Raw genomic sequence first — 11,415 nt, forward strand, 5'->3', positions numbered from 1 at the left:
CGCTGGTTCCAGTCCTGCCTAACATACTAGCTCAGGTCACTTCTAGAGAAAGACACAAGGAAATGCACGTCTTGATTGTCATCCAAGTTGAATATCTTCTTGACATTATTTCTGCAAACAGTTCTCCTTTTAAGAGAACAAGCTGTCAGATTGTCAGCATTTTAAATGTACAATCATCACATATCAGTGCATCGTTCAGAACTCTTAACACCGCCAGGATTAGTCTAAACCAACAAGCTTTTTACCTCAACAAATTAGAATTCATTCCTTTAAAATGAAAACTTGGATGTCTAGAAGAAGGTACTTCCAAGGCGTGTTTTCTTGAGTACGTGGTTGTAGTCCCCTGAAACTGTGGGTCCTAGCAAGCTGAGTCACTCGCTGCAATGAGCCTTCTAGATGATCCAGTAACTCGTGGAGAAAATATTTTTTTAGCTTCTTAAAACTGAAGGGTAAATCACTGCACAGGCAGACCAGTGGGGATTGTTAAAAACCTTTATAGTTGTTGATGTTATTATGTGCCAACTCAGAATGGATTCATAGCTGCCTCCGAAAACTGCATGGGAGAAGTTGGCCTGTCTTTCTCATGTGGAGCAGCTGGTGGATTTGAACCATGTGCCCTTGGGTTGGCAGCGCTGCTGTTTACCATTACTTTAATGAGTTTCTACAACTACAGTGTAGTTACAAAACAGTTGTATAGACTTAAATTAATTACATTTATTTTTAATTACATTTTATTTTTTTATAACCTGAGTGCCTTAAACAGATCTTCCATGCTAATACTACAAAAGCTTTGCTCTCCCGCCCTCTCCAGCAGTAGCATTTCTCAGATTGGCTCTGTGCGTAAGCAGGAACTTGTGCCTAGATGACATTTCTGGGCTTTTTTAAGCACAAATGATATTTGTTCCATTTTCCCCTCTTCATTTAATGTCATATCAAAGCTTATTCCAATATATACAGTCACCTCATTCCTATAATATGTGTAATATACATAGGCTATTTATGCCTTCTCTACTCTTTGTAAAGTAGCTCTGGTGGCCTAGTGGATAAGGAGTTGTGCTATGAACCCAGAGGCAGGTAGTTTGAATCCACCCTCTCCAAGCACACAAACAGGACCGACTCTGAAAACCTTCCAGAAGGTCAGCTGTGAGTCAGTTCCAGCAAGAGCAATGAGCCACTTAGCTCCACTCTCTCTTCCCTAATCTTGGCTTCTAAATAACAAGGTCTTGGAATGATGTATTCATTCTTGTTTTAAATTTTGCCATTTATTTCCTTCTTTTCTATTTATTAACAATCTCCTTTTCTCTGGGTTTTTTACTGTTGTTTTTTTTTTTCCTTGAATGTTTTTATTTTCATTCTTCTTGCTTCTTCAGCTAACTATTAAGAGTTGTGAGTTTTCCTCTGACTACTGCTTTAGCTATGTTCTGTCAAGCTAATAAGTCACTATTGTTGTATCTGAAACCACTCATAGCTGACACTCCAGCAGGCTTTCAGAGGCTGTAAATCACACAGGAGGAGACTGCTCATCTTTCTCCTGTGGAGCAGCTGGTGGATTCAAACTGCCTGCCTTTGGGTTGACAGTACAGCTCCTTACCACAAAGGCTGCCAAAGCTTCCTCTTTTCAATAGGTTATGAAGTGCAGTAACATTCCATCCGTAGGCCATATTGGATTCCTAACTTAAAGGTCTGGTGTGAAATTACCAGCAGTCTTCTCTGTGAGGGAATTATAAGCATTCAACTTCTTAGAAACTTTATGGAGGGCTACCATGGGTGAGAATAGCTTCAGCCATTCAGGATTCGAGACTGGCTCAGGACAGGGCAGGCGTCAGAGCTGTTGTCAGGTTGCTGTGAGTCACAGGAGACTCAACGGCTTATAACAACAGTATAGAGACAAGGTGAAGGGGCATTTCTTAGAGCATTTGAAATAAGGAAATTGTGCTAGTTTAAGACAATGTTAATTAGAGATCCTTTATAATATAACTCTTCTCTCACTTATGTTTATTTTGACATATCTTGTCTTTAAAAAGGTGAGTTAATCTCTTACGAAATCATGTATATAGGTTCTCCCTTTTTGGTTAGGTTTTTTGGTTGTGTATTTTGGTAGATGGTCATGATACTCAGGTTTCAACATGGATTGTATTCTGTACTATCGTGTGGTGCCTTTCCTTGACACATAAATGCTTTTGAACCAGCTTTTAGCTTCTTCAAAACAAAGATTTTGTACCCTGCTTCCACTTTTTAAAAAAATTTGCCTACTATGTTTTAGGTTATTTGTATATTTTAAACCATAAGTTGTGTTTGTTTTACATGACATGTACTACATTGTGTTTTGTTACTTAAATTTTGCTTTTTGATTCATGTCTTTGTTTTTAATATGTGAGTTTAGTCTATGATATATATTGAGATATTTATTGCATTTTCAGTTTTTGTGGGTTGGTTGTTTTGGGGATTTTTTTTTTACCTCTTTTACTCTGCAGTATAGGCTTTTTGTTTGCTTGCTTATTTGTGTATCTCTTTCATTTCTTCTAGAAATTTTATTTCATAAGCTTTTCTTTGTGATACAGGGCATTAGTGGTTCCTTGGTGGAATTTTCGCCTTCCCTGTAGGACACTCACTTGCCAGCTGGTGCACCTTGCCTGCAGCCCCCTGTCACTGGAGGCTTAAAGTGCCGCTAAGCAGGTTTCCACAGAGTGTGCGACTAACACACACTTCCAAAGAGTAGTTTAGAAATCTGCCTCCAAAAGACAGCGCTGGAGAACCCCATTGATCACAGCAGTCTGATTCACAGTCTGTTAATCCTGAGAATAGGCAGTCTGTCTTTCTGTTGTGCATGATTTCAGAGCAGACTTAACAGCAGCTGACAGCAGGAAGCTTCATATAACATGTAGTAGTTCAATATCTGTTGACATTGTTATAAACAGTGATAATATAATTAGATGGCTTTTTCCTCTCCCCCTCCCACAGTTTTTTTTTTAAAAAATACTTGTAATAACTGTTATCGTGTGTGTGTGTGTGTGTGTGTGTGTGTGTGTGTGTGAACACCATCAATTGAATCTGACTGATACAGGAGGAGATTGTCCGTCCTTCTCCAGCAGAGCTTCTGGTGGATTCAAACTGCATACCTCTGAGATTGCAGTGCAGCTTCTTGCCACTAAGCCACCAGAGCTCCCTAGGTAACAACTGTTATCTTACTGAACTGTTTGAAATACTTTCTCCATTCCTCTCTTGTTATTTGTTGTTGTTGATTGCTGTGGAGTTGCGCATGATTTGTAGGGACCCTATGAACAAAAGGCCTGAAGCCTTTCTATAACTGTTGTCATTTATCAGAGGTCATAGAGTTTGCAGAGGCACATTGTCTAGGAGGTGGATGCCACTCCTGCTTCCACACCTGTCTTAAACTTGGAGCTCCACCAAACACTGTCCACCATAGGCAACCATTATGGCATTTGACACCCCAGTGACACAAGGTTCAGCATCACAGCAACCTCAGGTTACTTCAGTACAACAGATTGACAGAAGAGTGCTGTATTGCTTAGAAGAATGTTCTTCCAAAATATAACCACCGACTTTGAAATACTATTGACTTTGAAATCCTATTGACTCTAAACAAGAGGCTTAAATAAAAAACAACCAATATAATATGTTGTTGTTGTTATGTGCCTTCAAGTTGCCTGCAACCCATAACAATCCCTCTTAGTTGATTAAATGATACCATCCAGTCCAGTGTTGTTGTTGTTTTTTTAATTTCACAGTAGGTCTGTTTATTGACTATAATAATAAATATAGCTGTATTTTGTATACCTTTTATTTAATTTTGTAGTTACTTTAATATTGTACAAAAGTTTTTTGTCTAATGTGGGTTCGGAAAGCAAAACAAACAAAACAGATACTTCAACACAGTTTAAAATGCGCTGAAGTAACATCTTTAAAGTGTGTAAGGCACCTGGAAATGCCCCTTGAAATGAATTGCATCTGGGGCTAAAATATGTGAATCCCAAGGTTATCTAGAAATTCCTGGCAATGTGACTGATCACATTCTACACAATACTTATTTTTTTAATTTTTTTAAATTTAGATTTTAATGAAAGTTTATAGGGAACATGGATTTCTATTAATTCACTGTTGCACATTTTCCTCCCTGCCCACCCCTGCCCCCCCAGTTCACTTTTCTCTTTGGAAACAAAATCTTTCATTGTTATACAATCCCCCTCCCCCCAAGTATACCTTATTATGCAACTGTTACTCTGGACTGTTGTCATGTAAATAATACCTAATTATGTATTCCATTTAAGCAGTTCTCTTTCTCATCTGTTTCAATACAGCGTACATTATTTATCCTCTCTTTTCTTAATTTCCCCCCAACCAAATGTCATTCCTGTTTTGTAACCATGGCATTATGCTGTATTTGTCCTTTTGTGACTGAGATACTTCACTCAGCATAACGTCCTCCAGGGTCACCCATTTTATATAATATTTCATGAGTTCCTTGTTTTTCAATGCTGCATAGTATTCCATGGTGTGAATATACCACAGCTTCTCTATCCATTTGTTTGTTGATGGGCACTTAGGTTGTTTCCAACTCTTTGCTATTGTGAACAAAGCTGCAATAAACATGGGTGCGCATATATCTGCTTGAGTGGCAGTTCTGGTTTCTTTAAGGTATATTCCTAGTCATGGAATTTCTGGGTCAAATGATATTTCTATTTCCAACTTTTTTCAGAAAGCACCATACCTTCTTCCATAGTGGTTGCACCATTTTACACTCCCACCAACAGTGAATATAGGGGTTCCAGTTTCTCTACAACCTTGCCAGCATTTGTTGTTTGCTGCTCTGTTGAATTTTGCTATTGTTACTGGAGTGAGATGATATCTCATAGTTGTTTTGATTTGCGTCTCTCTTAGAGCTAGGGATTTTGAACATTTCTTCATGTGTTTGTTTGCCATCTGAATGTCCTCTTTGGTGAAGTGCCTGTTCATATCCTGTGCCCATTTTGCAGTTGAATTGTTTATCTTGTTGTGGTCAGTACAGTGGTTTTGGACTTGCAGGTTGTGATCCTTTGGTGAAGTTGTAGAATCAGTTCATTCACTCATGACCAGCGTATTACAGGAAATGTAACTATTGCGTGAAACTTCTCTTCTCTTCTCTTCTCTTCTCTTCTCTTCTCTTCTCTTCTCTTCTCTGCTCTTCTCTTTTCTCTCTCTCTCTCTCACACACACACACACAGGCGCGCGTGCACATGCTTTCGTGGCTTAGTGGTGAGAAACTGCACTGCGGTCACAAAGCCATGCAGTTCAAATCCATCATATGCTGCATGGGACAAGGTTGGGCAGTCTCCTCTGAAAAGATTTACTGTGATATCTCAGTGCAGAATCAAATGTATTTATTATTGTGTGTGTAAAGGTTTGAAAAACAATGCATCTTTGAGGAAATTTCAGTCTAGAGGCTTCAGACTCAAGTTTTATCATATTTCTGAAATAATGTGTCTGTTTTATCTCTGTTGTTGTTATGTGCTGTCAAGTCACCTGTGACCCATATTGAACCTGTGTACAGCAGCCCTGAACCCTGCCCTGTCCTGAGCCAGTCTCACTGACTCCGACAAACCAACCCCATTACCCCAGTTACTCTGTCAGTCCATCTCATCCAGGGTCTTCCTCTCCTGCACTGTCCCTCCACCCTTCCAAGCATGATGTCCTTCTCCAAGGACTGGTCTCTTTTGTCCATTTGAACATAGTATGTGAGATGGAGCTTCAAAATCTTAGCCTCCAAGGAGAAACTTGGTTTCACCCTCTCTGAGACAGACTCTCTACAATTCTCTCTACAGTTAAAGTTTTCTAGTTAATAAGATTCTCAGGACATGTTTTATTTCCTTCAGAAAACTCACTCACTGCCCCTAGGTCAGAACCAACCCATAGCCCACCCTCTAGCTGATTTTCCAAGGCTATTAAATTGCATGAGGGGAAATAGCTCATCTGTCTCCCTTGAAGCTGTCGTTGTGTACCGTGAAATCAGAACTGACCCATTGCTGACCCTCCAGTAGGTTTTTAGAAGCAGGAGATTGTCCATCATTCTTCCATTTAGCAGCTGATGGATTTGAACTAGGTACTCTTCAGTGGACAGTGAAATTCCTTACCACAAAGACACCAGAGCTCCATCTCCCTCAGTTCTAGTGGATTCAGACTGTGCCCCTGAACTTGGACTTGGCATAGCCTTGTCTTTTTTCATCGTCATGACTATTCTGAGCAGTTACCCCTTTGTGACGTATGAAGTCAAGGCACAAGAGCCTAAGTAACTTATCGTCGCTTCCAGCGAGGGTACGTTAACGTCTGCCTCCAACTCTGTGCCCTCCTACCTGCACCTCTCTTGCCTCCAGGGTTTCCATATTCTGTGAATTACAGGTATCTGTAACTAGGACTCTGGTGTTCTGGAAAGATAAAATCAGAAGACCCACAAAAGAGAATCCCAGATGATTGTGTTCAGCATTCAGGCCGGGGATGCTGCCACTTTCTTTGTACGAAGGAGCCACTTCTCTGAGCCCCTTTCCAAATCACACCCAACACTTAGCGTGTTTTCAACCGGCAGCTTGTAGCCATTAATTAGTTCCTATGAGCTAAGTCAGTGTTATCTCATTTTACAGACGAGACAGGCAGCGTGGAGAGAGGTTAGGCAATTTTTCCGGAGTCAGCAGTGAGCCCCGGGAGAGCTGAGCCGGGACCTCTCCCTTCCAGGCTCAGCCTTCAGCACACAAACTGTGCGGAGACGCAGGCCGTGATTGCGGCCTCCTCAACAGCCGTCGGCACTGGAAGAAAGAAGCCCCTTTCTTTACCTCCCTTCCCTGCTTTCATAGTAGCTTATGAAGCATGGTAATCGATGAGGAGGAGAATGGTCAGCTTAAGGATTTTATACTTACTTTCAGGCAACTCTCAGGTTGTGAAGCTAAGAAAGAGCATTGTAGTTAGACATTTCCAGCTCTAGTTCCTCGAGGAGTTACAGAGAAGGGAACTGGCTTGATTTCACTGAGCTTCCCAGCAGTTATAAAGCCCTGGTGGTGTAGTCAGTGCATGATGGCTATTAAACTGAGATTTGAATTCCCTCAGCAATGGCACAGAGGAAAGGCCTAGACTTCTGGTTTCAGAAAAGCGGCCAGAATCCTATAAAACGCAGCTGGACTCCTGACACTCAAGGGTCGCCATGAACTGGAGCTTAGAACTTCCTCAACGGTAGCTGGTTTGGGGTTTACACACAGATGCAGAGCTCAGGCGGCTTAGTGGGAAAGAGCAGGGCTGCAAACCCACGTAGTTCTAATCCACCAGTTGCTTGCAGGAGAAGGATGGGCAGTCTCCTCCCATCTGTGTGATTTACTGCCTCTGAAAGACTGCGGGAGGGTCAGTTAGGAGTTGATGCCGACTTGGTGGTACATAACAGCAACAGATACCTGAAGTGCTTACTGCAGAGGGTCAAGGACTGCAGCCTCCAATATGGATTGAGGCTCAATATCAAGAAGACAAAGATTTCTCACCACTGGACCAATTGGCAGCATCAGGATGGATGGTGAAGAGAATGTGATTGTTCAAAGCTTTAGTTTGCTTGGCTCCACAATCAACACTCTTTGTACCAGTAGCCAGGAAATTAAGAGACATATTATGATGGGAAAGTCTGCTGTTAGGGACCTTTCCAAAGTTCTGAAGAGCAGTGGTGTCTCTCTGGAGACTAAGGTGCATCTGATACAGGCCATGGTCTTTGCATTCACTTGTTATGCATCAGAGAGTTGGACAATGATGAGGAAGGATAAAAGGAGAATTGATGCCTTTGAGCTGTGGTGTTGGAGAAGAGTATTGAGAATACCATGGACTGCTAGGAAAACAAACAGATTCATCCTGGAAAGGGTTAAATCGGGCTGCTCCTTGGAGGTAAGGATTCTGAGGCTTCGTTTAACATACTTTGGACATGTTGAAAAGAGGGACCGATCCTTAGAGAGGGACATCATGCTTGGGAGGGTGGAGGGCCTCTATGAGGTGGATTGATTCAGTGACTGGGGTAATCCGGATGGGTGTAGCAGAGACAGTGCGATTGGTACAGGACAGAGCAGGGTTTAGGGGTGTTGTACATAGGGTCGCTAAGAGTCGCAAGTGACTTGATGGCACATAACAACAACACTATATGTATTCTATATAATATATACACACACATTCATATGTATGTATATTAGTAGGAAGTGAAATGTATTTCCATTTGTTCATTAGTTGTTTTTGTTTCAACCAGAAATAGCCTTTCTAGAGCACAGGAAAGTTTCTCAATGGTGGCTAGCTTTAAAAAGACAGTGTGGGCAGGTGACAGAGATGCTGTGAAATTATCAGAAAAGGCCCCTGTAAAGGAAGCAGCCTCAGCTCCCTTGAATACTAGTACATTAGTTGAGAATTGATAATTTTTCTCCTGAAGTGATATTGTAATATATACTATTTTGTACATAATGAGGTGTTTGTAGTAGCAAGTTTGCAAGCAAACAGGAAAAAAAAGGAAGTCACGTTTCATATGCAGGCGGTGTCTCAGCATTTTTCCTTTTCTGTCTGTGAAGTTTGTTATCTGCAGTGATAACTTTGTTGACAGTGCCCACAAATATATTTGGAGCCAGGTTTTATAAGATAGATCCAGAATCAAATGGCTCCGAGCAGCTCACGACACGTGTCAGCCTCAGATAGATGGTGCATTTTCTGTTTTAAAGACTCTAACAAAACTTTTCACATTCTTCTTTGGGGAGAGAAAAAAATATTACATTTGAAGTCCTTTTTCACCCGAACACATTTTGAGATAAGAGCCCGCAAGTCTTGACATTATTTCATTTTGTTATGCGCATCTGTCAAGGAACTGAGATAGGATACAGCTCCTAAAAACTGATGATTGTGGAACAGAGAGACCTGACAGCATTTCATTTCCTTTATGTTCTGATTATACATTTATCAGAAAACCTGTATCTCGTCTAGTTCAGCTAGAAATTGGTAGAATTCAAGAACTCAAAGGCTTGGCAAAGAACTGGCCTATTATTTGGTGTCATCTTACATTTTAGGGAAGTTGCTTGGTGTAGCCATTGTGAAGGCTTTTGCTTCTGCATTTATTATTGTGGTCCACTATCCACAGATCACATTTCTATAGGCCCCATAACTGCCTTGCCGCACAAATTAAACTCCGGCATGTTTCGTACATACACGCCTGAGCTTCAATGCTTGTCAATCATAGTTTATAAAATATAGGGATTACAACCTGATATTAACATCCACATCCATTGTACTCACTTTATGTGTGAAAATGAGAAACCCTTGCTCAGGCGTGAGATTCTCCAGCCTTTTCTGTCATCCTGTCTAATTTATCACCCAGTTTTGAGGCAGTAAAATGAGTCTCACTTATCACTTTAATGTAGTGATAAAACACATCTGTGACACAGAATGATGAGAGCTAAGGTGGACCTACATGGTGTTTGACGTTCTCACCATCCCTTCTTGGGGCTTTTAACGGGGCTCATTCCTCTGTAGAATAAATAGATACTTGTCTTTTTCTTATTGGGCCTCAACTGGTGACTTAATTCACTTGACAAAGTGGACATAGAAAAGTATCGCTTTGGGGAGGAAGTCTTTTAAACATGTTTTATATTCTTGATTTTTTTTTTTTAAACAGGTATACTTCAAAAGGAATTACCCAGAAATTACCCAGAATGGCCACGTGATGATGAACTCCAGTGGACAGCCATCTGCCTTAACTATTTTTGAGACAGCACTGTGATTCTACCACAATGTCTAGTCTATTCCAGTGGCATTTTCCAATTGTTTTTGCACTGTGTTCATGACATTTATGTTGGGGTTTTTTTAAACTCTTGTAACAAATAGACCCGTACAAGGGGTTAGTTTATTTGGATTTTCTCCAAAGTTCACCCAATTGTTTTCAGCTCTTGCAAAACGATTTAATATTTTATTTGAATGTTACACAATGGTTTTTTTTTCTTGTCCAAATCAGAGGTGCAGGCCACCAGCTGTCTGTCTACCAGGTTTTGTGCCTTAAAAGACAACAGAGCCAAAGAGCGTTTTTTTAGGGCTCAAGACAAAACTGTCAACAGACTTTTCTTTTTTACTTCTGCAGAATAACAGTACTTTCCAGTTATATCAGGGATTCTGTTTACTTGAAGACTGTGTGACGTTGCCATGTTGTCTCCCCACTTTCCTTAACACGACTAGGACGCTGCACTCCCCAAAGGACTTGTTAAAATAGTAGAGATGAGACGTGTAGGAAAAAGCCACCCCAAAATACCTGCTTAGCTTGTGTGAGAACATAGTAGAATGATTCTACTCGCTCCCCTAAGAAAGATAGAGAGAAAATACAACAGGAAAAGAAAACACAACTTTCCTGAACTGGGACCCCTTACAGATCATTTGATCATGAGGAATGTCTGACCACTAATCGAATTGTTCCTTAGATTCATGTGACTCCGATGTGGGAACCATGCAGTTTTGCATTCAGCACATTGGGATCTTTGTGGAGTGAGGAAGGAAGGCAAATACAAGAAACACTCTAAGTGTAATTTCAGGGGAAAGGCACCTTATTCTTTCCTGAGGACTAACTAACTCTCTGTTGTCTTAGTCATCACTGAAATCCTTTTTAAACTTTTTACAAAGGCCCTCCTGCCTTGGTGAGATACTGGAAGACATTGGAGACACAGTGTAGTAACACAGTCCATCCTCAGGATACATCCAGAAGGGTCACCTTTGTGAGTCTGCCCGAGTTAGTTTACGTCTGAGCACTAAGAATACTTTCTTTAGGTCTTTCTGATTAGTGCATAATCAAGCCATAGTACTTCTAGGGCCTGTTCCACTCCATTTATACCTTTTTCTCAATGGAGGCTGTGATGTCTCAAGTTCAAGTTCATAAAGGTTTTACTGCCTGCCATGGTTTGAAGTGCATCCTCATGACCTCTCAGAATAAGGTGCAACTTCTCTCAAACTGCATGTGCATTTATACGTGTCCACGTGTATGTATGTTTTCTACAGCAGGATTTTGACAGATGTTTTATAGGATCTTTCCTTTTAAGGCGCACACATACACGCTCAGAGCAAACTACCAAAATTTGTTGAATGTAGTAGGTGTTTGACTCTTTTGTATTTAGAAATATATGGTTACCATTTAGCTCAATAAACCACACTTTGTAAGTTTTTCCATTAATGATGTTTAGCATTTTTGGAGACTGAAATGACAACAATGATTATAATTTTTTAAAAAATGGTTAAAACATCAGAAATGTTTGAAATGTTTATTTGGTCATTTAAGGTTGAAAGCAGTCATTAAACATGTTTCTATTTTATTTCTGTTATAACTTTATTATATAATTTTAATGAAGCAAAAGTTAGTAGAAATAAATGTGTTTCCATTTCCATTCA

The 11,415-nt window shown here is 40.4% G+C and overlaps 1 protein-coding gene across 1 annotated transcript in view; it reads left to right on the forward strand.

Annotated features, from left to right (window-relative positions):
* The window catches only part of ABCC4 (ATP-binding cassette, sub-family C (CFTR/MRP), member 4), a 271,694-nt gene extending 261,925 nt beyond the window's left edge, over positions 1-9,769 (forward strand). Inside the window, exon 30 of the mRNA XM_006879571.1 lies at positions 9,665-9,769. Coding sequence (XP_006879633.1) covers positions 9,665-9,769 — 105 coding nt within the window. The remainder of the gene's footprint in view (positions 1-9,664) is intronic.
* Positions 9,770-11,415: the final 1,646 nt, after the last annotated feature.

Source organism: Elephantulus edwardii, unplaced genomic scaffold (genome assembly GCF_000299155.1).
Source record: "Elephantulus edwardii isolate Elephantulus edwardi_28Jun2011 unplaced genomic scaffold, EleEdw1.0 scaffold00004, whole genome shotgun sequence".
In the NCBI taxonomy this organism is placed as follows: domain Eukaryota; kingdom Metazoa; phylum Chordata; class Mammalia; order Macroscelidea; family Macroscelididae; genus Elephantulus; species Elephantulus edwardii.